Source organism: Telopea speciosissima, chromosome 1 (assembly GCF_018873765.1).
Source record: "Telopea speciosissima isolate NSW1024214 ecotype Mountain lineage chromosome 1, Tspe_v1, whole genome shotgun sequence".
NCBI lineage: Eukaryota > Viridiplantae > Streptophyta > Magnoliopsida > Proteales > Proteaceae > Telopea > Telopea speciosissima.
This window is the reverse complement of record NC_057916.1, coordinates 39,682,474-39,706,259: the sequence shown is the minus strand read 5'-3', so window position 1 is coordinate 39,706,259 and position 23,786 is coordinate 39,682,474. Positions and strand designations below refer to the sequence as shown.

At 38.9% G+C, this 23,786-nt stretch overlaps 1 protein-coding gene across 1 annotated transcript; it reads right to left on the bottom strand.

Moving 5' to 3' along the window:
• Positions 1–74: 74 nt before the first annotated feature.
• Positions 75–3,529, bottom strand: LOC122659795 (nucleobase-ascorbate transporter 1-like). The gene is made up of 13 exons (XM_043854933.1): positions 3,519–3,529; positions 3,052–3,148; positions 2,558–2,832; positions 2,361–2,461; positions 2,193–2,268; positions 2,042–2,101; positions 1,437–1,721; positions 1,270–1,356; positions 1,112–1,170; positions 904–995; positions 742–819; positions 462–622; positions 75–347 (listed from the first exon to the last, which is right to left on the bottom strand). Exons 2-13 carry the CDS (start codon positions 3,137–3,139, stop codon positions 135–137), a joined length of 1,575 nt encoding a protein of 524 aa, XP_043710868.1. The 5' UTR covers positions 3,140–3,148; positions 3,519–3,529; the 3' UTR covers positions 75–134.
• Between the last annotated feature and the right edge of the window lie 20,257 nt (positions 3,530–23,786).

The following is a 23,786-nucleotide window of genomic DNA, read 5'->3' as shown; positions in this document are numbered from 1 at the left end:
TTTCATTTAATAAATCTGGTCAACTCTGTTCAGTAATTACACAGAACAGATACTATATTACCTCTCAATAAAGAGGGAAAAAAAAAGAAAAAGAAATAAGAAAGAAAGACCTGACCAATTTGACTTCATTGGACTCAAGTTGGGGGAAAAAACCTATTAAGATTGAAGGGCAATGCATAGAATTCCTCATTCCTGATATCTCCTTTGTAGTTTCTAAACTTTTCCCACCATGGCATACCTCTGTCCTTCTTTGACACCTTAACATCTACTGTATTATCCAACAAAACAGCGACAAACAGGGCCACTGTAGGAGCTGAAGAGAATATGGTATTTAAGAAGCCATCAAACTGAAAACAAGAAAATAGAGAGAGTAACTAAACTGATAACATAATACATGAAACTTTCATAACAAAAGATTAATACATGAAACATAAAAGTAATATTAATCCTATATGACTCACCCAGCCAGCTCTTGTATTAACGGGTCCATGTTTAAATGTTATCAATGTCTGCGTAAAATATTGAGAAACGGATAACCCGAGGAAAAGAGAGAGCCCCGTAATGAATAGGTTCCTCATTGAATTCATGTTTGTGAATTGTAGGAATGACAACCCGAGAGATGCTGTAGACAATGAAGGCCAAAAGTTTATAAATTTGACATTTCTTTGTAGTCATATGAATACATTTATAGGTTATCTAGAGAAATGGAAATTCAACATGCATGTCGGGCATATCACATACTTATAAGACCGAATATAACACAGTACACTGCTGCAAATATAGGGTATGGAATGGACGCAAACAAAGCTCCAAATTTTCCTGCAAGTAATAAGGTCAGCAGTGGGTTTGAACAGTCAATGAAGAAGGAAATTGTCTTGTCTTGCTCTTAGAACACACACACACCTAAAATGGAGAAAAATATCATGAAACCAGCTGATACTTGAATGACTCGGCGGCTTCCTATCCGTGTTAGTCCAAGCAGTCCCACATTCTCTCTGATATCAGAGATCAAGAATAAGTAAAGTTTGATTATAATTCCAAGTATGTCATATTTTGGGACTAAATTCACCATGGAAGAATAGAATTGAACTTATGGGAAAGGTATTCTTACACGGAGACGGTTGGTCCTGTTAATGTTCCAAAGAGGCCGTCGAGCATCACCCCAACACCCTTCCAACATTGAAGTTTCAGTGATCAAACTTGAGAGAATAGGAGGTCTGTCTAAATATTTCATATTTTTTTTTCCTACCAAGGGGAATAATAATTTACCTGCCAGCCGATGCCTCGGCTTAGAACATGGGCAGGAGGTGGAGTTGCCATAGCAAAGCGTGATGCAGCAATATATGCCGCAGTGGACTACAATTACAGAGTTCAAATGATTTACTGTAGAAAGAGTATTCAGAACATACGTAGAACTGTGGACTGTCTGACATTACCTCAATCTGAGAAACAAAAACCGCTGCCATCATTGCAAAGGAATGGCCTGCATTGAAAGTTGGAGGTCCCCATTCTAATGGATAAGGAAGTTCAATCCAAGGGGCAGATGATAAGAGATGAGCACTGTCCGCACGGCAGCTAGTTTTAGTTTTAGCTGATGCATGCTTGTAGGTTCCAACGACAGTCAGGAGAAAGGAAAATGTCCATATGAATATGATGCTTATAAGAATACTAAATCGCTCGAATACTGGAAAATTCTTCCATAACTTGATGTGCTTTAGGTACTGCATTCCAATAGAAGCATTTCATTCTCAGTATGAATATTCTTTCTAGCCAGTGTAGCTAAAAACATTTCCATCAAATTCAAATTGTCAGTTCAAGTACATTAAGCCTCAGATTGATGCTAAAATCCGAGTGTATTTTTACTCATTCATTTACCCAATGTACATAGCCAACTTGTGTACTCATTATCTGTGGTGTCTGCTAACTCCATGAGTTTTATGAATACCAACACCTGTTCCCCCCCCCCCCCCCATCTCTACCAGTCTCATTAGACTCTTATTCAACCAGTGGTTAGTAAGCTACTTGGTTTCAGAGGACATACCAGGCAGAGCCCAACGACCATAAGAAGCATTGGTATACCTATTTCCACGCATGCTACAACCTATAAGAATATCATCTACACATTAGATATAAGTAGGAAGTGGATAGATAGAAATTGTTAGTTATAAAGGAAAGCACTATAAACAAAGCACCTCAGGAAAGCCATGCTGTAGTAGTTCCAAACCAATTAGGCATATTACTGGTGACATGTTAAGTGGACTGAAAAACCTGTTTGAAAATGAAAGATAATTTTTGAATAACCATTCTCCTCTGATAAATTACTTAGCTTTGAGTTGGGAAGAAAAGTATGTTTCTATTACCGCGAAAAGATACCCCATAGCTGGCTAAAACCCAGAATGATCTGCAAGCTTGATCCTATAATTACTGCTCCTTGAATTGCCCTCATAGTGTGTATGAACCTCTGCAATATGTCAAGGAAAGATGCTAGAGGGATTGAGAAATGCTATTAAGATATTGAAAATTTAGCAACCAATTAGCTTGGGATTTGGGTGCATACTTCATGAGGATCTGGAATCCTCTGTAATGAGGAATCGCCAATGATTGAGAGGATGGGTATCATATAGGCATAAGAACCGCCGATGACAGTAGGTAAGCGAGTCCCAAACAGCGTCTGAAGAAGGGTTTTGATACCAGATACAAATAGAAGTGCTTGTATGACCCTAGCTTTGTCACCATTTGTGCCACCCATCAATGGGACCAGATGGGTTGGGATCATAACAGATGTTCCGAGCATCAAAATGTAGTGTTGAAATGCCAAGATAATTGTTTGGACTGCAAGGAAGTTGTTACATTTAGCTTTCTTCTCAGTCTTATATTTTCTAACTTGATAAGAAACACATTTGGGAATCTGTTTTGTGGAAGTATTTTTTGATGAAATCATAGATAACACATGTAAACTAGTTATAAATGACGCACTTAATGATCACTGCTCAGGTAGACAATGGAACAAAAAAAATTCAGAAATTGAAACAGGTAGATTAACTCACTCACCCCAAGAAGGGTTTGAATCGATGCAATACTCCAGGTCCTGCATTTGCTCCTTGGGAGGATGGCTGATATCAACAGTGGCGCCCACCATCTATACCTTCTGCGGATGAACACATGAACAGAAACCCGTTAAAAATATTGTCACTTACTCTTGGATTTCTAGAATTATGGTTTCAGTAGAGAAAAATCCAGAAAGCACAAACAGATTTCATCAGAAGCAAGGCCATCCCTTCTCATGAAATCCAAGTAATCAAATAAAACAAGCCCATTTTTCTTTCTTAATAGAAGAAACTTATCTAACAGATGAATCTTCAAACAAAACCACCAGATGTTATGCTTCAATTAAAAAAAAAAAGTTCACCAAACAGAAAATGAAGAAACTACACGAAGGAGACAAAAGTAAAAAGAGAAGAACACCTATTTGGCCAAACTGTAGAATTATTATTATTGGGGAAAAACCCATTTTTTACCTCTCTGGTTGCAGTTTACTGTGGAATTCAAAGAACATCAAAGAAGCATAGACGACTTAAAACCAAATAAACCCTATTCTTCCTAATAGCTATAGTTCCTTCTTTCCTAAAAATTCCGCCAACAGTTTCAATCCTACTTCCACCAACCTCTCTTTAACCTATTAAATTTGTAAAAAGTGAAGCCAGAAATTACAAAACTTGCAGCCTTTTTCTGTAAGAGACAAGTGCAGAAATGGGAAAAAGATGATACCCAGTTTATACGTTAAAGTAAATGAGTGACAGATGAGGGTGAGAGTTTGTTCAGTTATTTCCTTCTTTTTTTTCCCAGACTGTATTGGATTCTATTGTAAACGGGTGAGCGCATTGGCCGTGTCATTTAATGGAGAGGGATCTTCTTTTGATTATATATGAAACCCAATAAGAGAAAAGGATTCAAATTGTGAAAGGTTAACGGTAAGATATAGGGAGGGTTCACGTTCCTTTCTTTTTGAATTTCTGTTGGAACTATTAAGAGAGTCCTGTATTACACAGTAACCTGGACCTAGAGGGGGAAAATTCTAGATAAAAAGTTTAGTAACTGGACGGCTGAGATCTTCTAATCGTGGTTCACTTCTGATGTAGGGGAGAGATCTCAATCTTTGGGTGTCAAATGTTGTATTCCGGTCATGACTCACGAGAGACCATACACCTTTCCCTGTATGCAGAGTGGGCTACAACTAGGAAGCACTGGTTCTTTGTTACAAGTAGCAATAATCCACAGAATTAGAAATTTAAAATAGGTCTTTTTTGTGCCCTTTGTGCAAAGAGGTACTTGAAAGCATTTAGTTGCAAGTGGCAGCCAGGAGAGAGTAGGGAGTAAGGAGTTATTCTTGATATGTTTCCGTTTTCATGTGGCATGCAGTTGGGCCCACTTATCAGAGGAGTGATTTATCAGGTCCCTTGGTGACCTCCCATACCAAAATTCAGATTGATTGGGGATTAAGATCCTATGTTGTGCGGGCATCTGACGGTGCACTGCAGTGTGGTCTTGAGATCTTGACATGTGGAAGAAGCTTCATCTAATGTTGCGAGTTCGATGCAAGACAGTTTTTTTTTTTTTTTTTCTTCTCGAGCTCAGTATCTCCCAAAATAGCCCAACAAACAACAAAATTTTAAATGCATTTAAAGCAGGGGTGAACCAGGGCTGGGTTAGGGCGGGTTTTTTAAAACCCTAGCCCAACCCTGAGTCCTCTTAGCTCAACCCAAGCCCAACCCAGCTCTAGGTTGGGCTGAGATATCTCAGCCCATGCCCAACTCTGCAAGGCTCAACCCAGCCTAGCCCAACCCTGATTGATCCTAATTGGACCGGGCTGGGCCAGGTTGGCCCTGATTGACCCTGATTAGTGCCAAGGGCTAGGTTGGCCTGATTGTCCCTGAAATTTAGTAGGACTTGGTTGGCCTTGACCTGCCTTGCTTTTTAGCCATTTAGGTCATCCTATGCATTTAAAAAATGAGACACATGTGATTGGGTATTCATTTGTTTCATACAATTGACTATTAGACTTTTCTTTGGATCAAAAAACTTAGCCCAATCTTAAAAATATATATATTTTCGTTCAATAGATAAATTAGCCTTTTTGTTTTGGTAAATCAATAGATAATTAAATACTAAAAAAATTGAAAATGTAACAAATAAATTGTAAAGCATAACTTGACACAAGGTAGGGGCGGGCTGGGCTTAGCCCAAGGCATCAACCTTGGCCCAGCCCAACCTTAACCCAAGGCCTGAAAATTTCAACCCTAACCCGCCCTCAAGGTTGGGCGGGCTCGGACCAACATAGCCAAACTTACACCCCTAGTTTAAAGCATGTTTTCCTACTTTTAGTAAAAATGGTACTTTTTTTAAAAAAAAAACCTAATTTAATATTATAAAAATTTATAGCCCAGGCAAATTAATATTTAGTTAATAAAATATGAGTTAGTTCCACAATTTATGTGTATATTGTAGTTATTTTAGTCCAATATTTGTCAATCTAAATGTTTAAAACCCATATCATTGTTTTTTTTTTTCTCTCTCCAAAGATTTGACCATATTTTTTACCATCCCATTTGAATTCTAATCTATTTGGGTGTAAAATGATCGATTCAGATTGATTTCGGTCGGATTGAATCGCTTACAGTCTAGGAATGAGTGAATCTGAAACCAAACTGTTAAGATCATGCGATTTTTAGTCAGTTTTGGCTTTCGGTACGATTTCGGGCTATTTGAGGTCGAACCACAGAATAATCATAGATAATACTTATATTTATACCTCGTGCTATTAGTTTATTCATTGGATTTTTTTTCAAACACAATGAGAGATGATTCCTGGCATTAACAAATAATAATTACATTTACAAGCATCCATTGTACATGTGTAGCAATATATATTTACTACATAGTCTACATTCAACAATAAGAGAATAATGATATATACCTATGTGCTATTGTTTGTTAACCAAATAATGTAATAATTTTTTTGCATTATCAATTAAAATAAAAAAACCTTTAAAATTCTATCACGATTCATCCATTAAATGCATTCAACATTCTAATTCTCACAAGTTAAAACCTACATAAACTGAAAATTATAATATCTATGATCCAATCATCCATTGGATGCATTCAAACACTGTTCTCTCTCATTCTCACAAATTAAAACCTATAAAAAATGAAAATTATTCCATCAATGACCCATTCATCCATTCTCCATTGAATACAATCAGCCATTGTTCACTCTCATTCTGGTGTAACCTCTGATTAGGTTGTACAAACTCGAATTAGGAGAGAATAGTAATTACAAGAGTGGAATCTTAAATCTGGACAGATTGACATTGTTCTTCAAGGTTGATGGAGGCAACACTTCAAGGTCACAAGAGGTTTATTCAATTCTTCAAGATTGAAAGTTGAAACCCAACTTGGTTTCAAGAGGAGGAACTCTATTTGGTTCTCAAGAATGATTGGAGTAACAAAGGAATATTTCATTAAAAAATAGTATCCTTACAAGCAACATAGATGTGCATTTTATAGGTAAATAAAGAAAATCATAAAAGTGACTGCAACATCTCAACCTTTGAACTTAATGATGTACCAATAATTGAGATTAAAAGCTTAAAAGAAAATCCAAAAGATAACATAAGGGTCAGCACTTTGTCATAGATGTTTCTAGCTTTTGTAGTCTTCAAATAAGACTTTTTTAGAGTAATGAAACTTTGTAGTCTTCAAAAAAATCTCTTGGGAGAAGTAGTTGAAGGAGCTTGGACAAAGAAATCGTTGGGAGAAGGGCTGTCACATCATCTTCCACTATGGGAGTTGAAACAATCACTAAGGAGACTATGTTTTGAGGTTGGACCTGGTCCTTGGGTCTTAGTGCATGACTTGGTTCGTCCTTGGATCACGTTTTGGGGTTGGGCCTTGTGGGCTTGATGGGCTTTAATGTGGACTGATCTCCTTAGGGGCTTATGAGTAATAGATGGATGCAATTGAGCTGATAAAAACATTATTGTTTGTATGTTCTGATACCAAATGATGCAATCTTTCTTATGGGATTGTTTAAACTCGGATCAGGAGAGTGAATTGCACAAACACAAAGTGTACAAATGTGGATAAAACAATAAAATGAAGAATACAATAAAATAAAATTAATTAACAGGATAAATTTGGGCTAAAACACTTTTCTTCAAGAATGTGTAGTAATACCAAGGGGTTGCAATCTCTTCAAGAATGCAATGAAGAAAGCTCCAACTCTTCAAGGAAGGAAAGAAACGTCTTCAAGGTTTCTTGGTTGAACTCTTATAGGTTCAAATGGGAGAACTCATCATGGTTCTAACAAAATGCTTAAAGCAATTTTCATTCAAAACTCAAGTGCTTCCAAATGACAACTTCATGGTATAATTCCTTCGAAATTGGTATAGGTGTCATCGTGAAATTGACCCAAATTTACTGATAGCAATTGTTATTGATTAATGACATAGGTCCCACTTGCATGGGCTTTACTTGCATGAGACTTAAGATGGACTTGGGTCATTTTTGCTTGAAGTCTTTTGTGTCTTCTAAGAGTATGGTTATGATCTATTTTAGTAGAAGGTGGTTAGGGTCGGTCACATGGGGGTGCGGGCGTCGGCTACATCATTCTCCCTTTCTTCAAAAGAATTCATCCCCGAATTCTTGTTTCACCTAAGAAGTACTTGAGCTCCACTGAGATCAAATGAAAATTTAGGACTTTCATCAAACATGAGGTGACTTACAAAAAGGGAAAAAATTATAATAAAAGTAGCTTCTTTGTCGAGAATGGTGACATACCATTTCAACCCTTGATGGGTTCGCCATGAATTGTACAATGTAACAACACCAGTGCTCACCATCTCTAATGGCTTGAGCTAGTATAGGATAAAATGAAAGTGAAAGCATTGTCACGGACGGATCAATATATGGTGTTATACCCATGATGTGGGTAGTCTTTACTCCATACACAAATAAATTTGAAAAATTTATTGGTCATCTCCCCAAAGATGAATTTAATTGGAGATGGTGGTAGGAGAACATGCCTCATAACTTCAAGTGATGAGGGTGGTATGTGGTCCATGTGAAGAATAGGATCCCCTCCAAGTGTGTTTTAAGGAATGACACCATTAACCTCATGACATGAGGTTCTTTTAGATATTTATCGAACACTGGTGGTTACTCAAATCAAGGACTGATTTAAGTTCCTCAATACATTCATGGGTGTCGATGTGCATATCTAGGTAATCATAAAAAATAGGATGTAGGTTCAGTTCAATTTTCTTGGTGATAACATGAACGGTGGACTCATCTTCTATTGAAGAAGATGAAACACATACCTCCTTTACCATCTTTAGTGACTATGGATGGCGTGCCAAAATTTATAATCTCTTGATCTTACAAAGTATTGGGCATGAAAGGCGTGATGATGTTTGCAATCTTTCGATTCTCTCAACCTTATGAAAAAATTTTTCAAACTGCATCAAAGTCTTTCAAAATGGTTGCACGACTTCTTCCTCTCTTAGGCTCTGATACCAAATGATGTAATCTCCCTCATGGGATTGATAGAAATAGACTCTAATAATCTTGAACTCAGATTCAGGATTTTCTAGAACTATGCAAGATTGGAAAAATAGATATAACTTTCTCGACATAACTCATAATGAGTTGATTCAAAGTCCAAATTAGAGAATACTCATGGGACTACCAGTGGTGTAATTTCTGATTAGGTTGTACAAACTCGAATTGAGAGAGAATAACAATTGCATGAGTGAAATCTCAAATCGAAAAAAGTTGACACAACTCTTCAAGGTTGATGGGGGCAACATTTCGAGGTCACTAGAGGTTTCTTCAATTCTTTAAAATTAAAGGTTGAAACTCAACTTGGTTTCAAGTGGAGGAACTCTATTTGGTTATAGGCATTTTTATAGGCAAATAAAGAAAATCCTAAAAGTTACTGCAACATCTCAACCCTTGATCTTAATGAAGTACCAATGATTGAGATTAAAAGAGGAAAATAATACCCAAAAGATAACATAGGGGGCTGCACTTTGTTATAGATGGTTTTAGCTTTTGTTGTCAACAAAGAAGACTTTCTTGAACTAATGAAACTTTGTAGTCTTCAAGAAAGACTCTTGGTAGAAGTAGTTGAAAGACCTTGGTCTAAGAAAATCATTGGGAGAAGGATGCCATATCATTTTCTATTATGAGAGTTGAAACAATCACCAAGGAGGCCATGTTTTGATGCTGGAAGTAATCCTTGGGTATTAGTGCATGACTTAGTTTGTCCTTAGATCACGTTTTGAGGTTGGGCCTTGTGGGCTTGATGGGCTTTAATGTGGGCTAATATTTTTAGGGGCTTGTGAGTAATAGATGAATGTATTTGGGCTGCATCACATTCTCATAAGTTTAAACCTATAAAATATGAAAATTATTAAATTCCAAATGCATCCAGCCAACCATGCATAAAGACCCCTCAAATGTCATAAGTCAGCTAATTCTCCTGCTGACCTACATAAATAACAAATAGTTTAAGGCTCTCTTTGGTATGCTTTTTATTTTTGATTTTTGCCTATTTAACAAAAATCATTTGTGAAAATCATTTTTGGTCAAAACATAAAAATCGTTTGGTAACCACTACATAGAATAGATTGTAGACAAAGAAATATGTTTGGCATACCTATGAGCATAATAGTTTTTTTGAATTGGGTGGGTGGAGAGATGCCACCTTTACTCATCTTCCTCCCAAAGCATAAGGGGAGGAACAATAAGTTTGATGGGATGGTGTATCTGTACCAGGGAAAGGATAGGGAAGGAGTATCGATCTGGAGATCAGTTTGGAAGCTCAGGCCATGGAGAATTTGGAGAAAGATAAGGAGTTTCTCATGAAGCAACAGTTCTAGTCTCTTTTTGTTCTCAACTCAAATGAGTATAATTTGTTGTTGGTTGCGCTTGTGTGAAAGGTTCTTCTGGCTCTTCAAACTTCTTCAGTGTCTACTGCTCTGAAATGGTCTCCGTGGTGGGCCGAAATCTTTGGAGATGTCAAACCTTAACCTTGAGAACTAGCAAAGCCGTTTGGAAAGATGATTACCTTGGGGTCTTCAACATTTGATCCCGTTGCCTGCCTGAGTTCTTCTTCACCTTTGATTTTTTCTTTTTTATTTTCTTTTGAAAAAGAAGAAGGATCAATGATTACAAGTTTTAATTTCTAATAGAGAAAAGAAGAGGAAAATTTTCATTACAAATTCTGGAGTTGAACTAAAGATTTGTCTAAAAATAAATATTTGCAGACATTAAAGGAAAACGATTTTTGTTGGGGATATTCTTCTAATCTAGATCTGGACTTTCTTCTTTGCTTCAATTTTTTAGCAAACAAGAGATAAAACAAATCAATGAGATGAATGGATGAATTATGGGTTGAAAGGATGAGAAAAATTTTCTATTTACATTTTAATTCGTTCTTGTGAATAGGAAGAAGTTGTCACAATTCGTGAAGAGTGGTTCTTGTCTTTTAAAGATTCAATGGGGCTGAAAGTCCATTTGTAGCTAATTACATGAAAACGGAAAGGGGAGAAACTGGGGAAAAGAAAAACAAGCACATGAATTAATTCACATGGAGAATGTTTTTGGTGCTTGCCCCTCTGACCCATACATTAAAATCATAAAGATCTGTAGAAGTCTGGTTTACTCTTTTCTTATACTGGTTCAACCCTACTCTTCTATTTTGGCTTATATTGTCTCCATTTTGATGCTCAAATTTAAGAGATAAAAACAAACTGAATCTGTTGTAGGAAAAATAAGAAGATGAGGGGGTGGGTGGAGTTGCAGAAAAAATAAGAAGAATGGGAAGTGGTGAATGGGGTCGCAGGAAGAAGAAGATGAGGGGGTGGGTGGAGTTGCAGGATAAATAAGAAGAATGGGAAGTGACAGTCGCAGGAGGAAGAAGAAGAAGTTAGAGGAGGAGGGTCGATATTTCTAATTATCAAGGAAATGACGCTCTCACCTTTCGATTTTGAGACCTATGAGCACGTGCTCATTAAAGTCCCCGCATAAATGGTCAAAAGTGATTTTTAACCAAAAATCATAAACGACTTTTGATTTCTTTTTTGGTTTTTGGTTTTTTTTTTTTTTTTTATAATCTTTTTTAAATAGAAACAGGCTCCATAAACGATACCAAACGCAACAAAATATGTTTTTTAAGGCAAAATTCAAAAATAAAAACTATACCAAAGACGCCCTAAGTGAGCTAAAAATGGAATTCAACACTTATATGTCACATTTCATAAATTTAACAAAACAAATACCTAAGATTGAGATAGAACCATCTCCACTACAATGAAAAGAAATCACCATAATCAATCAAGGAAAAAAGATCACCATAACGAATGCAATTGGGCCCCTAATCCATAATCCATGATCAATATCCTATGTAAGTAATATCATTAACATGCATGTCATGCATGATCCATTAAATCTTATTCTCATAAGTTCAAGCCTACTAAAATGAAAATTAACAAATCAAAATGCAACCATGCATATGACACATCTCATAAAGAAAGTCTAAGACAACCACTCTCATAACTCATCATCCTTAAGTGGCTTAGCTACTCTTATATAAATAACAAATAATTTGGTTATGAGAGCTGAGAATGGAATTCAGCTATTGCATTTATCATAACTCATAAATTAAAGAAAATGAATACATGAAAATGTGATTGAGATGGTACCATCCTCCATTACGCATTAGAACAAGTTGAAGAACTAGCAAATGATGAATCTTGCGAAGTACCACTTGGTCCAATCCCCCTTTCAGTGTTCGACATTAATAACACATTTTTTATAACATTGAACATTTCATCGGCTTCATCAACAGGCTTGGCTATAGTCAAAGTATAATTAGTTAGTAATTAATTAAGTTCTACTAAATAACACCTGATTAGGTAACTAAGTCAAGCCAATGAAAAAAATATGCAAATGAAAATTATCTTTGAAATCTAAATCAAAGATATACAATCTCGAAGGCAATCAATGCTTCAGTATGGTAGGCAGTAGTTTGCTTCGATACTTGTCAATAACACGACCCCGATGCTAAAAATTTAACTTGGAGGCAACCGTTGAAACTGGGATTGCTAAGATATCCTGAGCCATTCAAGCAAAGTCTAAATATCTTGACCAATTTTTCTTCCAAAATAACAATACATCAAACCCAAGGGAACTTTATCGAATGGGATCTTTGGTTTATCTAAATGCACATCTAGTTGTAATTTAGATCCACTATCAACCTCAGCACTCTTGGATGCCATAAATTCCTATGGAACATATGAATAATTAGTGCAATTAGTTTGTACCTAGGCTTCATGATAATAAAAACTTGCAACTGAAAAAATAATAAGGTTGTAAAATGTTAAATATATTTATTGTTATATTTCAATGAGATCTAGAATGTAACACCCCATATGCATGATGTGATTATTTTAATATTATATTTGATGTTTATAAATATATTATAATGTAATTATGATTATTTTAATAATATTTACATCTTATTGGTTGTGCATTACTATTTTATTTATTTTAATAATTAATATGTTTTTGTAATGTACAATGACAAATTTGTAATTTTTTAGATTGACCTTGGTGAGACAATGCATCATTTTTAATATATAATAATCTATTTTCATATCATTATATAATATTTTATTGTCATTTATTTTATTTTATATTATCATAACATAGAATGCATCATTTTATTATTTTATATATAAGTCCTAATATTTATGAGATTTGGTTTTACTTAACATGAATAGTATTTATAAGATTTGAATTATGATATATGGTATGAGGTGGTTTGGGTTAATTTAAGTTATGGGTGGTCTAACCCATGAGTTGGTTTAAATTATGGTTTTAGGTTCACTTGAAGTTTGTGGTGATTTGTATTTTGAAGGAAGGGCATTTTGGGTAAGTTAGGTAAGCATGCATGTGATTTTTTAGGTCAAATGGTGAATGGAATAAGGATTATGTAATGGCATTTTAGGAAGTCCCCCTACTCCATGTTTAATTTACAGTCTTGCCATGGGAATATTTGTACTATGATTTTTTTTTTTGGTGAAAAGCAAACTTATTTATTGATGCGCGCATCACTCAAGGCTTCAGCATTACAAAGGATAAAAAGCCAAGGAGTGGATAGAGGCCAACTTGTCTCGGCCTCACAAGATAAGGCTATCCTGGAGAGGGAGCCAGTAGTGCTGTTAGTCTCCCTTGAAATAAAACAGAAGGTACAGGTCCTAAAATAGGAAATTAAATCCCTAATATCCTGAATGATAGTTAACAGTTCAATAGGAGGGGGCTTCCTATGATCATGAATGATATTGATGAGCTGTTGGGAGTCCACCTCAGCTTGAATGTGCTCGATCCCTTCTGAAATACCATATAGCAAACCAAGCTTGAGAGCCCTGGCCTCTCCTTGAATAACAGAAGAGACCACCGCTGGGGCAGAAATTGCAGCAATAGGGATTCCTCTATCATTTCAAATGATAGCACCCAGACCTCCCTTAGATCCTTTTATAGTAGCATCAGTATTTAGTTTGTGGAATCCTTGCCGAGGACATTGCCATTTCTGATGTTTTTTCTTCTTAGGAATGTCATCTGGGGGGGGGGGGGGAGGATGAGTCTGAAAAGAGGTGGCATTCTTGAATTCTTCAAAGGAGGATTCCGCCTGATGAATCACTTCTTCTGGTGATCGCCGAATTCCTTTAAAGACAAGTTCATTCATGGCCTTCCAAAGCGCCCAACAAACAAAGAGCGCCAGACCTGTAACTTCCTTAGAAATCTTTTTATCCTCAGAGAACAATGAGTTCTAACCACTGATAAACTGGATCAGGCTACGACCAATTTTTGGTGGGGAAAAGGAAAGTTTGCACCCAAACCAAACCACTCTGGCAAAACTCCAGTCCAAGAGGGTGTGGTCAATTGATTCTGTGGCTTCTCCACATCTAAGGAAACATGGATCAATGGGTATGTTTCTGTGACTAAGACCTTTACCTGTGGCTAGGCCTCCAGCACAAGCTTCCACATAAAATTCCTTATCTTAGGCAAGGTAAATCCTGACTAGATTAGTTTCCACACTTTTACAGGAGTTGACTAGGAGATAGTTGCAATTGAAGATGAGGCTTCATTCCTCTCTTTAATGTTCGCTTGGTTACAGAAAATGGTACCCAGATTTTGCCGTATAGGTACCATTCCTTGCTCCCCTCCCCCACACTCTATGATCAGGCTGAGGGAAGACCATAAGGTTAATCTTCAAAATAGCTTCCAGATCCTCCTTATGGAAGCATTTCTTGAGCAGGTCCTTGCGCCACGATCTGGAATCCGGTTCAATAAGATCTGCCACTAAGTGCAGTCCATGGTGGTCACACTGTGAGTGCAAGATTTTAAAAGTAGGGCTCGAGGGGATCCAACAATCCTCCCAAATCTTAATGCTTTCTCCAGTGCCCATGATCCAATATAAGGCCATCAACCAACACCTTTCTTCCTTCAATGATACTTCTCCAAGCCCATAAGGGAGAGGATCCCAACTTTGCTTCCAGGAATTTTGAGTTGGGAAAGTAAACTTGCTTCATAAATTTGCCCCAATGTGTGTCAGGTTCTTGCCATAATCTCTAAGCTAGCTTGCCTAATAGAGCACGGTTTTGTTTTGCTGGTTCCCTAAACCCAAGGCCTCCATTCTCTATTGACTGACATAATCTTTTCCATGAGATTCAACAGATTTTCTTTCTATCCTCCTTATCGCCCCAAAAAAAAGTGAGTGGCCATCTTCCTCAAGTTTGCGTGGTGAGACATCAGAAGCTTGAAGTGAGACGCCGCAAAGGTATTTGAGGATAATGCCACTGATTTGATCAATATTTCCTTCCCTACTTGGGACAATAACTGCCGCTTCCAGCCTTAGAATCTCCAAGCAATCTTGGAGTTAATCTCCTTAACCAAATCAGCCTTTGAGTTTCCAAACTCCATTGGAAGACCCAATTATTTTTTTGGCCCATTCCCATAAGGCATCTTAAGAATTCTGGAGAACCACATCCTAAAATTCAAAGGAGTATTGGGGTTGAAGGTTAAGCTTGATTTCTGACAGTTGATTTGTTGCCCACTAGCTTGGCAGTAGATCTGAAGGCAATCATGGAGGTTGTTGATCTCCTAGAGTTTTACTTCAAAGAATAATAAACTATCATCCACGAAAAGTAGATGGGTGACTAGGCTTGATCGATTCCTTACCTTAATACCATGAATAAGTCCACCCGATTCAGCTTGGGATAGAAGGGCACTTAATGCTTGGGAACAGAGCACAAATACGACTGGAGACAAGGGATCCCCTTGTCGGATCCCTCGGGAGGAGGTGACTGATTCTCGAACCGCTCCATTTATGAGCAATTCATAGGACACAAAGGAGATACAAGCCATAACCATCGCAACCCATCTGGCTGAGAAACCAAGCTTCAGAAGCACTTGTTCAATGAATTGCCACTCTAACCAATCGTATGCTTGCCATATCCAACTTGAGAGCCACAAGCCTTTTCTTTCCTTTCTTCTTTTGCTTGATATAGTGAAACACTTCGTGGGCATATAAGATGTTGTCCGAAATTGATCTATCCAAGATGAAAGCTGACTATGTTGGCACAATGATCTTGTCAAGACAACTCTTCAGGTGAGTGGCAATAATTTTGGTGACAATTTTGACAATCACGTTGCATAAACTAATGGGCCTAAATTGGTCCACTTTCTTCGGTTGCTCCACTTTTGGAATGAGGCAAAGCCTGGTGATTTGAGTTCAACATAGGTTTGGTTCATTTTATGTCTCTAAACCTTAGAATTTGAGAAGAAGAAGAAGAGAAGGGAAGATTGGAGCGGGGATTAGCAAATGTCAGCTTAACTTTGCTAGAAAATAAGGAGATTTTGTTACTAGGTTTATCAATTGAGTGAGAAATTGTTGAATCAATGTGTTCCAATAGGAATAGAAGAAGGGCTTACAGTCTGAACAACTAGATTGTGTTTTTAAGGTCTGTTCATGTCATGGCCAAGGTGATTGATTGTGACACTACCAAGGAAGTTTGGGATAGGCTGAAGAGCATCTATGAAGAGGATGCAAAAATTAAGAAAGCAAAGTTACTGATTTTCAAAGCACAGTTTGAGAACCTCAAGATGATTGAGGGATAGAACATTGACTGTTATGTAATTAGAGTCAATGAGGTAGTGAACTCCATCAGAGGAGTTGTTGAGAAATTAATTGACTCATATGTGTGTCAGAAGATCCTTAGATATGTACTACAAAGATATAACTCCAAAGTCTCAGCCATTGAAGAGGACAAGAACTTAGACACAATCACTTTAGATAAGGTGCATAGCACTCTCAAGATATATGAAATGAGAGTAGGAAAGGGAAAGTCCATTGACAAGGAAGTTGCTTTCAAAGCAATGAAGAAGCTGAGTGTCAAGGAAGATACAAATGAAGAGGATAGTGACAATGAGATTACAGCTCACTTAGCTAGAAAGTTGAAGAAAGGTATTGGCAAGTACAAGGACAAACTCTAATTCAAGTGCTTCAACTATAGAAAGTTTGGGAACTTTTCTGCCAAGTGTCCTCACATGGGGCAGGTTGAGAGTTATGATGAGGAAGACAAAAGGGACAATTTCAAGGGAAAGAAAAAGTTCCACTCCAATAAGTTTAAGAAGAGAAGATTTCTTTCAAAAAGAAGCAGTGACACTTCAAAGGATGAGTCTGAAGATGGTTCAGATGATGAAGATGACCAGACACTTTTCATGGTCTTTGAAGAGAAGGAAAATAAGCACTCAAAGAAGCAAGAATCCTCTGGTGAAGAATCTGAAGGAGAAGTGACCTTGGAAGCTTAAGTTAGAACTGCCATCAAGGAGTTGAGAAGAGAAAGGAAAAACAAGCAAGTCTCCAAGGAACGTGAACAACAAGAACAACTGGTTCTTGAACTAACTGAACAAGTAGAAGACTCTAGCAGAATGACAGAGGATCTTTAGACCCAACTCTCACCAAAGACCACAGAATGCACCAAGCTAAAGTTAGATAAGTTAGCTTTGAAAGCCCAGTTAGAGGAAGAATCAAATATTTTGGATGACTACCTGGACTTTGAAAAGGTGATAGAGGTTCTGAAGCAAAGTTGAGTATGAACAAGAGGAGTTGGGCAAGCAAGACTCACCTGCTTAAGACATGTAGCCAAGCACCTCTTCCAAGGTGCATTCAAGCACTAGTTAGCTCAATGACATACTTAGTGCTCAAAGATAGCCCATATAAAGTTTGGTATTTTTGAAGAGGGCAAGTCATCCAAAAATGCCAAGGCTAAGGTAAGGGAATACCCTAAAACCCCATTAGAGTGTATGACAAGAAGCTGCAAGAACCTAAGGCACAAAAGAGCACAAGAGAGTAGCTAAAGAGAGTAGAACCGAATCAAGGTCAGGGCAAAATAGCGAGACCAATGAGAAAATTCAACCAAGCTCTACCCATAAGACTAATAATTCAAGGCAACAACAAAATGCATGACAAGGCAGGAAGTGGATAAGTTTGGCTTCACTCAAGTTAACTACCAAAGACTAAAAGAGTTGAGAATTACAGGGGTCAATGCAGAAGGCAAAGAGAGCCCATGATACAAGGCAGCTTCTTCCATGGATATTCTTTCAAATGCAACAAGTATGGGCATAGGTTGATAGACTGCAGGTTCAACTTGAGGCCAATTGGTTTTGTTGGGAAAATTCATTTTCTCCACTGATGGAGAATGAGATTGAGTATTATAGATGCAACAACTATAAGCACATGGCCAGAGATTGCAGGACTACATTCCCACCTTAGAGACAAAAGAAAGGCAGAGGCAGTTAAGGTAGAGGTAGTCAAGACAAAGGCAGAAATACAAGGACAGATGAGGTTAGAGAATAGAACACCAAGGTAATGAAGAAGAGAACTCTAAATCAGAAACAGGTATAGAAACCAAAGTTAGTTGATGGAGCCTGGGTTCAGAGAAAGAAAGCGGAAAGGGTTAGAAGCAACTCCCTAGTTGTGTAGACAACCTTCAAGGCATAGAGCAACTCTACTCCATGGATCTTAGACAGTAGACATTTAAAACATATGACTGGGGACAAAAAAAGGTTTCATAAGCTTAAACAATATGAGTGAGGTTCAGTGAAATTTGGTAATCAAGATGGTGCTAAGATAGTAGGGAAGGGTATTATTAGCCTCAACAATGGGAAGGTACAATCCCATAATACCCTATATGTAGAAGGCCTCAAGCACAACTTGCTTAGTGTAAGTACCGCGGTCCTTGGGGACGAGGTTCCACCTGGCTTTATGGCTATGAGGATTAGTCTTCTGATGTTGACGACATGTCATTGTGACACATCATCATGGGGATGGGGATCATGCTTCACAAAAATGGAGTCGCCACCTAGGATTAGGGCCTAGGACCCAATGGGGGGTAGCCCTATCCAGTATGAGTGGAAATGGGCTACGAGATTCCATGTGGTCTGGTCAGAGATCGGGCAAGGGGTCAGGTTACAAGTATGGGAAGGTGTTAGGCACCCATCTTGTCCGATTGAATCGGTCTTTCTATTTTAGATGCTAAATGTCAAATATTCTCTCTTCATAAAGCATGCTTAAAGTAACTGTACAACATGTATTCTATCTATATTATATACACTAAAAATAGGACGGAAAAACACAAAGGACTACATTGTAACGATAAAAAATGTAATGATTATACCTTCAAACGAAAACTCCTTGACTATCAGTGGTCCCCTGGCTCAGGTGGAGACAGATGGGCATATCGTCACCGGTTCTTTGAACAAAGTTACGGCTCACTGAGGGTGTTTCTTGTTATCCGCACATGAACGAAATAACGGCTATGAAAGGAGATTCTTATTACTCGTATACGAACGGAATAACGGCTGGGTTAGGAGGGGAGCACTCATCCTTTAAGAGAAACTGCTCATAATCACCTAAAATGGTTCAGAAGAAGGGAAAACAGTTGAGAAATCGATTTAGAGGGTCTCCCTCGTATATTTCTCCATGAAAATGGGGGGAGGGGGCCCTCCTATTTATAGGGGTGTCCCACAGATCACGGCGCCGTGGAAGGTCTTCATGGTGTTGTAGAAGAGTTTTTCACTGCGCCGTGGATGATGTCACTTTGGTGACATCTGTCCATTTTCACGATGTTGTGGTAAGTTACCATGGCGCCGTGGAATGCCTTTCACGGCACGTAGTGGGTTACCACAGTGTCGTGCTCTGAGCATGACACCACCAGGCATTTTGGGCTTTTTTGGGTTAGTTTGGGCTCATTTTGGGCTTCCTTCTGGGTATCTTAAGGGATATAGGCACGATGTTTTCCATCCGTGTCCCGTTGTCATTATTGCCAAGGGCGGTGGCAAAATTTTCAGTGTCTACAGTTTGCCCCTCTTTGGCTGAGGCCTATGCCAACAGTCGCAGGGCACAGATAAAAGAACGATTGATTTTGTCACCAAGAGTATGTACTGCTGACGCTTTGCTCAAAGACGGCAGAGTTGTAAGTGGTTAATCACAATGAAATCTTCCGATAAACTTCAAAAGAAAACTAGGAAAAGAAACCAAATCATCTGAGGGTAATGTGGCACCACTCAATCAAAAATTAACATGTGAGGGTGATGTGGCACCGCTTGACCAAAAATCAGACAATTGACACTGATGTGGCATCGCTAGACCAAAAATTAGGAAATTAAGGGTGATGTGGCACCGCTCGATCGAAAATCAAAAATTGAGGGTGATATGGCACCGCTTGACCGAAAAGCAGACAATTGAGGGTGATATGGCACCTCTCGACCAAAAATCAGACAATTGAGGGTGATATGGCACCGCTCGATCGAAAATCAGACAATTGAGGGTGAGATGACACTGCTCGACCAAAAATTAGACAATTGAGAGTGATATGGCACCGCTCGATCAAAAATTAGATAATTGAGGGGGATATGGCACCACTGGACCAAAAATTAGAAAAATTAGGGTCATATGGCACCGCTCGACCGAAAATTAGACAATTGAGGGTGATATGGCACCACTGGACCGAAAATTAGATAATTGAGGGTGATATGGCACCGCTCAACCAAAAATTAGATAATTGAGGGTGATATAGCACGATTTGAATTTTTTTTTTTTGAAAGCACGACGCTATGGGGGATGTTCACGGCATCGTGAAATGGGTGGCAGGACTTATTCACGGCGTCGTGGTTAGGTACATGGCGCCCATCCACGGTGCTATGATCACCTTTATGGCGCCGTGGTCATGAACCTACCAATCTATAAATAAAAGGTCACTTTCTCTCTTTTTCTCACCCTTTCTCCTTAGCGAAGCTCTGCCTCTCTTCTTCCTCATCCTAGATTTCCCTTTTCGATGGCTCTTCGCAGACATCCTAGACAGTCGTCTAACGGACCTTTACTGGGTACGACTAGCGTGGATGCACAGGCCGGTTGGTACGTGACTGGGGAGACTTTGAAGGACACCAGTCATCATATATGCGGTGCCATTTGGGGGTAGTCTCCACTGGTACGTCATTTATTATTATTTATTTTATTCATGTGACCTTATTTTTTTATTTTTTGTAATTAATTATGGCTTAGAGACCCCTTAGCATAAAAACATAGCGAGGCCAATAGATACCACCCTAGGTGTCTTTTGGCATGTAAAACGAGACAAGACCTCTAGATACCATCCTAGGTACCTTTTGGCACGTAAAATGAGGTGATACCTCCAAACACCACTTTTGGCACCCTTTGGCATGCAAAATGAGACAAAACCTTCAGACACCAACTTAGGTACCTTTTGGCACACAAAATGAGGTAAGACCTCTAGACACCAACCTAGGTATCTTTCAGCATGCAAAACGAGATGAGACCTCCAGACACCAACTTAGGTACCCTTTAGCACGCAAAATGAGGTGAGGCCTCTAGACACCAACTTAGGTACCCTTTGTCAGGTAAAATGAGGCAAGACCTTTAGACACCAACTTAGGCACCTTTTGGCATGCAAAACAAGGCGAGACCTCTAAACACCAACCTAGGTATCTTTTGGCACGTAAAATAAGGTGAGACCTCTAGACATCAACTTAGGTACCCTTTGGCATGCAAAACGGGGTAAAACCTCCAGACACCACCTTAGGTACCCTTTGGCATGCAAAATGAGGCACTAAAAAGTTATTTTTAATCCTTATTGAATTATTTATTTTTATGTTCTTACTTTATTTATATTGTCACTTACGATGATTCTTTTAATTTTTTTATAGAAGAAGCCCCTTTTCGATCTGAAGAAGTACTGCTACACCGATAAGGTGCTCTCCTGGTACAAGGAGCTCTGCCCCGAGGTTCGGTCGAGAGTGCAGCAGACTAGCCTAGAGCATATAGCCGCCCATAGCTCATGTGATGTGGATATCACGAGTGCTCGCGTGCTCATGGAGAGGTGGTGGACGAGCACTCACTCTTTCCATCTACCCGTGGGAGAGGTGACCATCACATCTCTTGACTTCTATATGATTATCGAGCTATCTTTTAGGGGGTAGTCCGTTACACTGACTGTGGAGGACTAGCTTGGGACTCCGGACCGTTTTGATTATTTTCACGACCTGTTGGGGATCCCTGTGACTAAGAGGGGGATGTCCACCAACACCCTGCCGGGGCACTGGACCGATAGGGTGGTGACCAATGAGTCATCTCCCCAGGAGTAGGATCAACTGACCAGGTGCTACCTTCTCTACCTACTGACAGAGGTCATGTTTAGCAACATGATCAAGTCGATCTTTGACCTCGCCTACTGCCGCTTCTTTGAGGACTTTGATCGAGCAGTAGAGTATGATTGGGGAGGCTTTGCATATGCACACTTCCTGTGCATGATGGATTTTTGGTGGTGGGGTCCCCGAACCTCATCGGTTGTGTCTATGTCCTTTGGGTAAGAGTACTAACATTTTTTTATTTTGTTATTTTCTTCTTATTTATGTGACTATATATTTTTTATATTTTTTTTGCAGACATGGAGCTATGAGGTTCTCCAGTTCCTTCGGGCTAGACGATGATCCTGGTCCTTCCTTCCCTCAAGCAGCCCGTTGAGTCAAGGGGATCTGCCCCAAGAGTGGTCATCACAAGGACCTACCCTCGGTGTGCATCCTCTTGAACGAGTTGAGGTTCTAGGATGTAAGTTCCAAAACATCGATCCTCACTCCTTTCTCTTTCTTTTATTTTGATTTTATTAACCCTCATTATTTCCCTTGTAGGTTGGTTTTCAGCCCTACCTCCTGGAGTACCTCCCTAAGCCTGAGATGTATGACAGGGCTACTGCTCTTTGCTCCTAGCGGATTTTATTTTAGGGTCCTTGGGGGTATTCCTTCTACCTGGGGGAGCGAGTGTCCCTCCAATGGTTTGAGGCGAGGCTTGTCCCCTGTCTTCCTCCTGCTCGGATGCACAATCTCGACCTTCTCCCACCTGAGGAGATTATGCAGTGGAGGGTAGAGGAAGAGGCGGCCCACCTAACCCTCAATGAGGGATTACGGTACCTTCCTTGTCAGGGAGACCATCTGCGTTCCTCTTTTTACAGGAGGTCCTCAGGTAAAACAAAAAAACTTATTTTTTTCTTTTTTATTATTATGAATCTGATCTCTCTTTTATTTTTTTTTATAGTACCCTGGCCGTACACTTTACCCGGGGAGCTTCGATGGCGGGCAGTCGTCTCATGCTTCTCGGACTGTAGCCAGACACTCCGAGGCGGGGACCTCAGGAGGGGAGCCTTGTTATAGGATAGCCAATATGGATGATCATATCGAGGGTTATCGTCCGTGGACTATCCGATCGATGGAGCCCGGGAGGCCTGATCTGGTCCTACATCCTCCTCAGACTCTCGATGTTGAGATCGGCCTTCGCATCTCCTATGATGGGGTAAGAATCTTTACTCCCCACTCTTCTTCTTCTTCTTTTTCATTACAAGGTCAAAGACTTATTTGTTGAGGTTTCAGGTTAGTACTGCGAGATATGCCGATATGCAACGTATGATGTGCAGCATGGATGAGGCCATCATCTTGAGGGTCAAGATGAACCAGTATTGGGTAAGACTCCTAATGAAATTTTTACCATTTCTTTTCTTTTCTTTTTTATTATTATGACCTTTGTTCACTTCCTTGCATGTTTCCTTTTCTTTCCCAAAGAGGACAATCCGCATTCTATCAGGGAAAGGCTAAGAGATATCGGGCCGAGTCTGAGAGGTATCAGGCTGACTTGGTGGAGGCCAGGTTGGAGATAGAGACCTTACGATTGTAGGGGAGTGGATCTGGGAGCGACAGAGTAGATGATAGCCTCTCAGTTGATGATCTGGACATTTGACTTCTTTCCCTCCCTTCTATTATCTTATGAAAACAAATTGTTTTATTTTTTTGTATTTTATGTATATTATTATGATTTTTTTTTTTTGGTTTTCTTTTGTTATATTGTTAAAAAAAAACTTGCATGGATGTAATTAGAACTTTTTTTCTTTCTTATAAAGGCACAATTCCTAACACCAATGCATTCGTTCTCCTGAAATTTTGATTACACGGAAAAAGAGTGGATGGACCAAATATCAACCTGATATCACTTGTTTACAACATATTTCCACCATAATTTAGACAAAAAGATCACCAACTCTTCGGTCAGAACCTCTGGAATCTTGAAGTTCTTCAGCTCAATTTGCCTTTGT

Bases quoted from the DNA above. Each gene is read 5' to 3' on its own strand.
- LOC122659795 (XM_043854933.1), bottom strand. From the start codon at position 3,139: ATGGTGGGCGCCACTGTTGATATCAGCCATCCTCCCAAGGAGCAAATG. The intron at 2,102-2,192 runs GTGCTTTGTTTA...ATATTCTTATAG, and splicing joins TACAGCATGGCTTTCCTGAG to GTTGTAGCATGCGTGGAAAT. The intron at 996-1,111 runs GTAAGAATACCT...CTCTGATATCAG, and splicing joins ACAGGACCAACCGTCTCCGT to AGAGAATGTGGGACTGCTTG.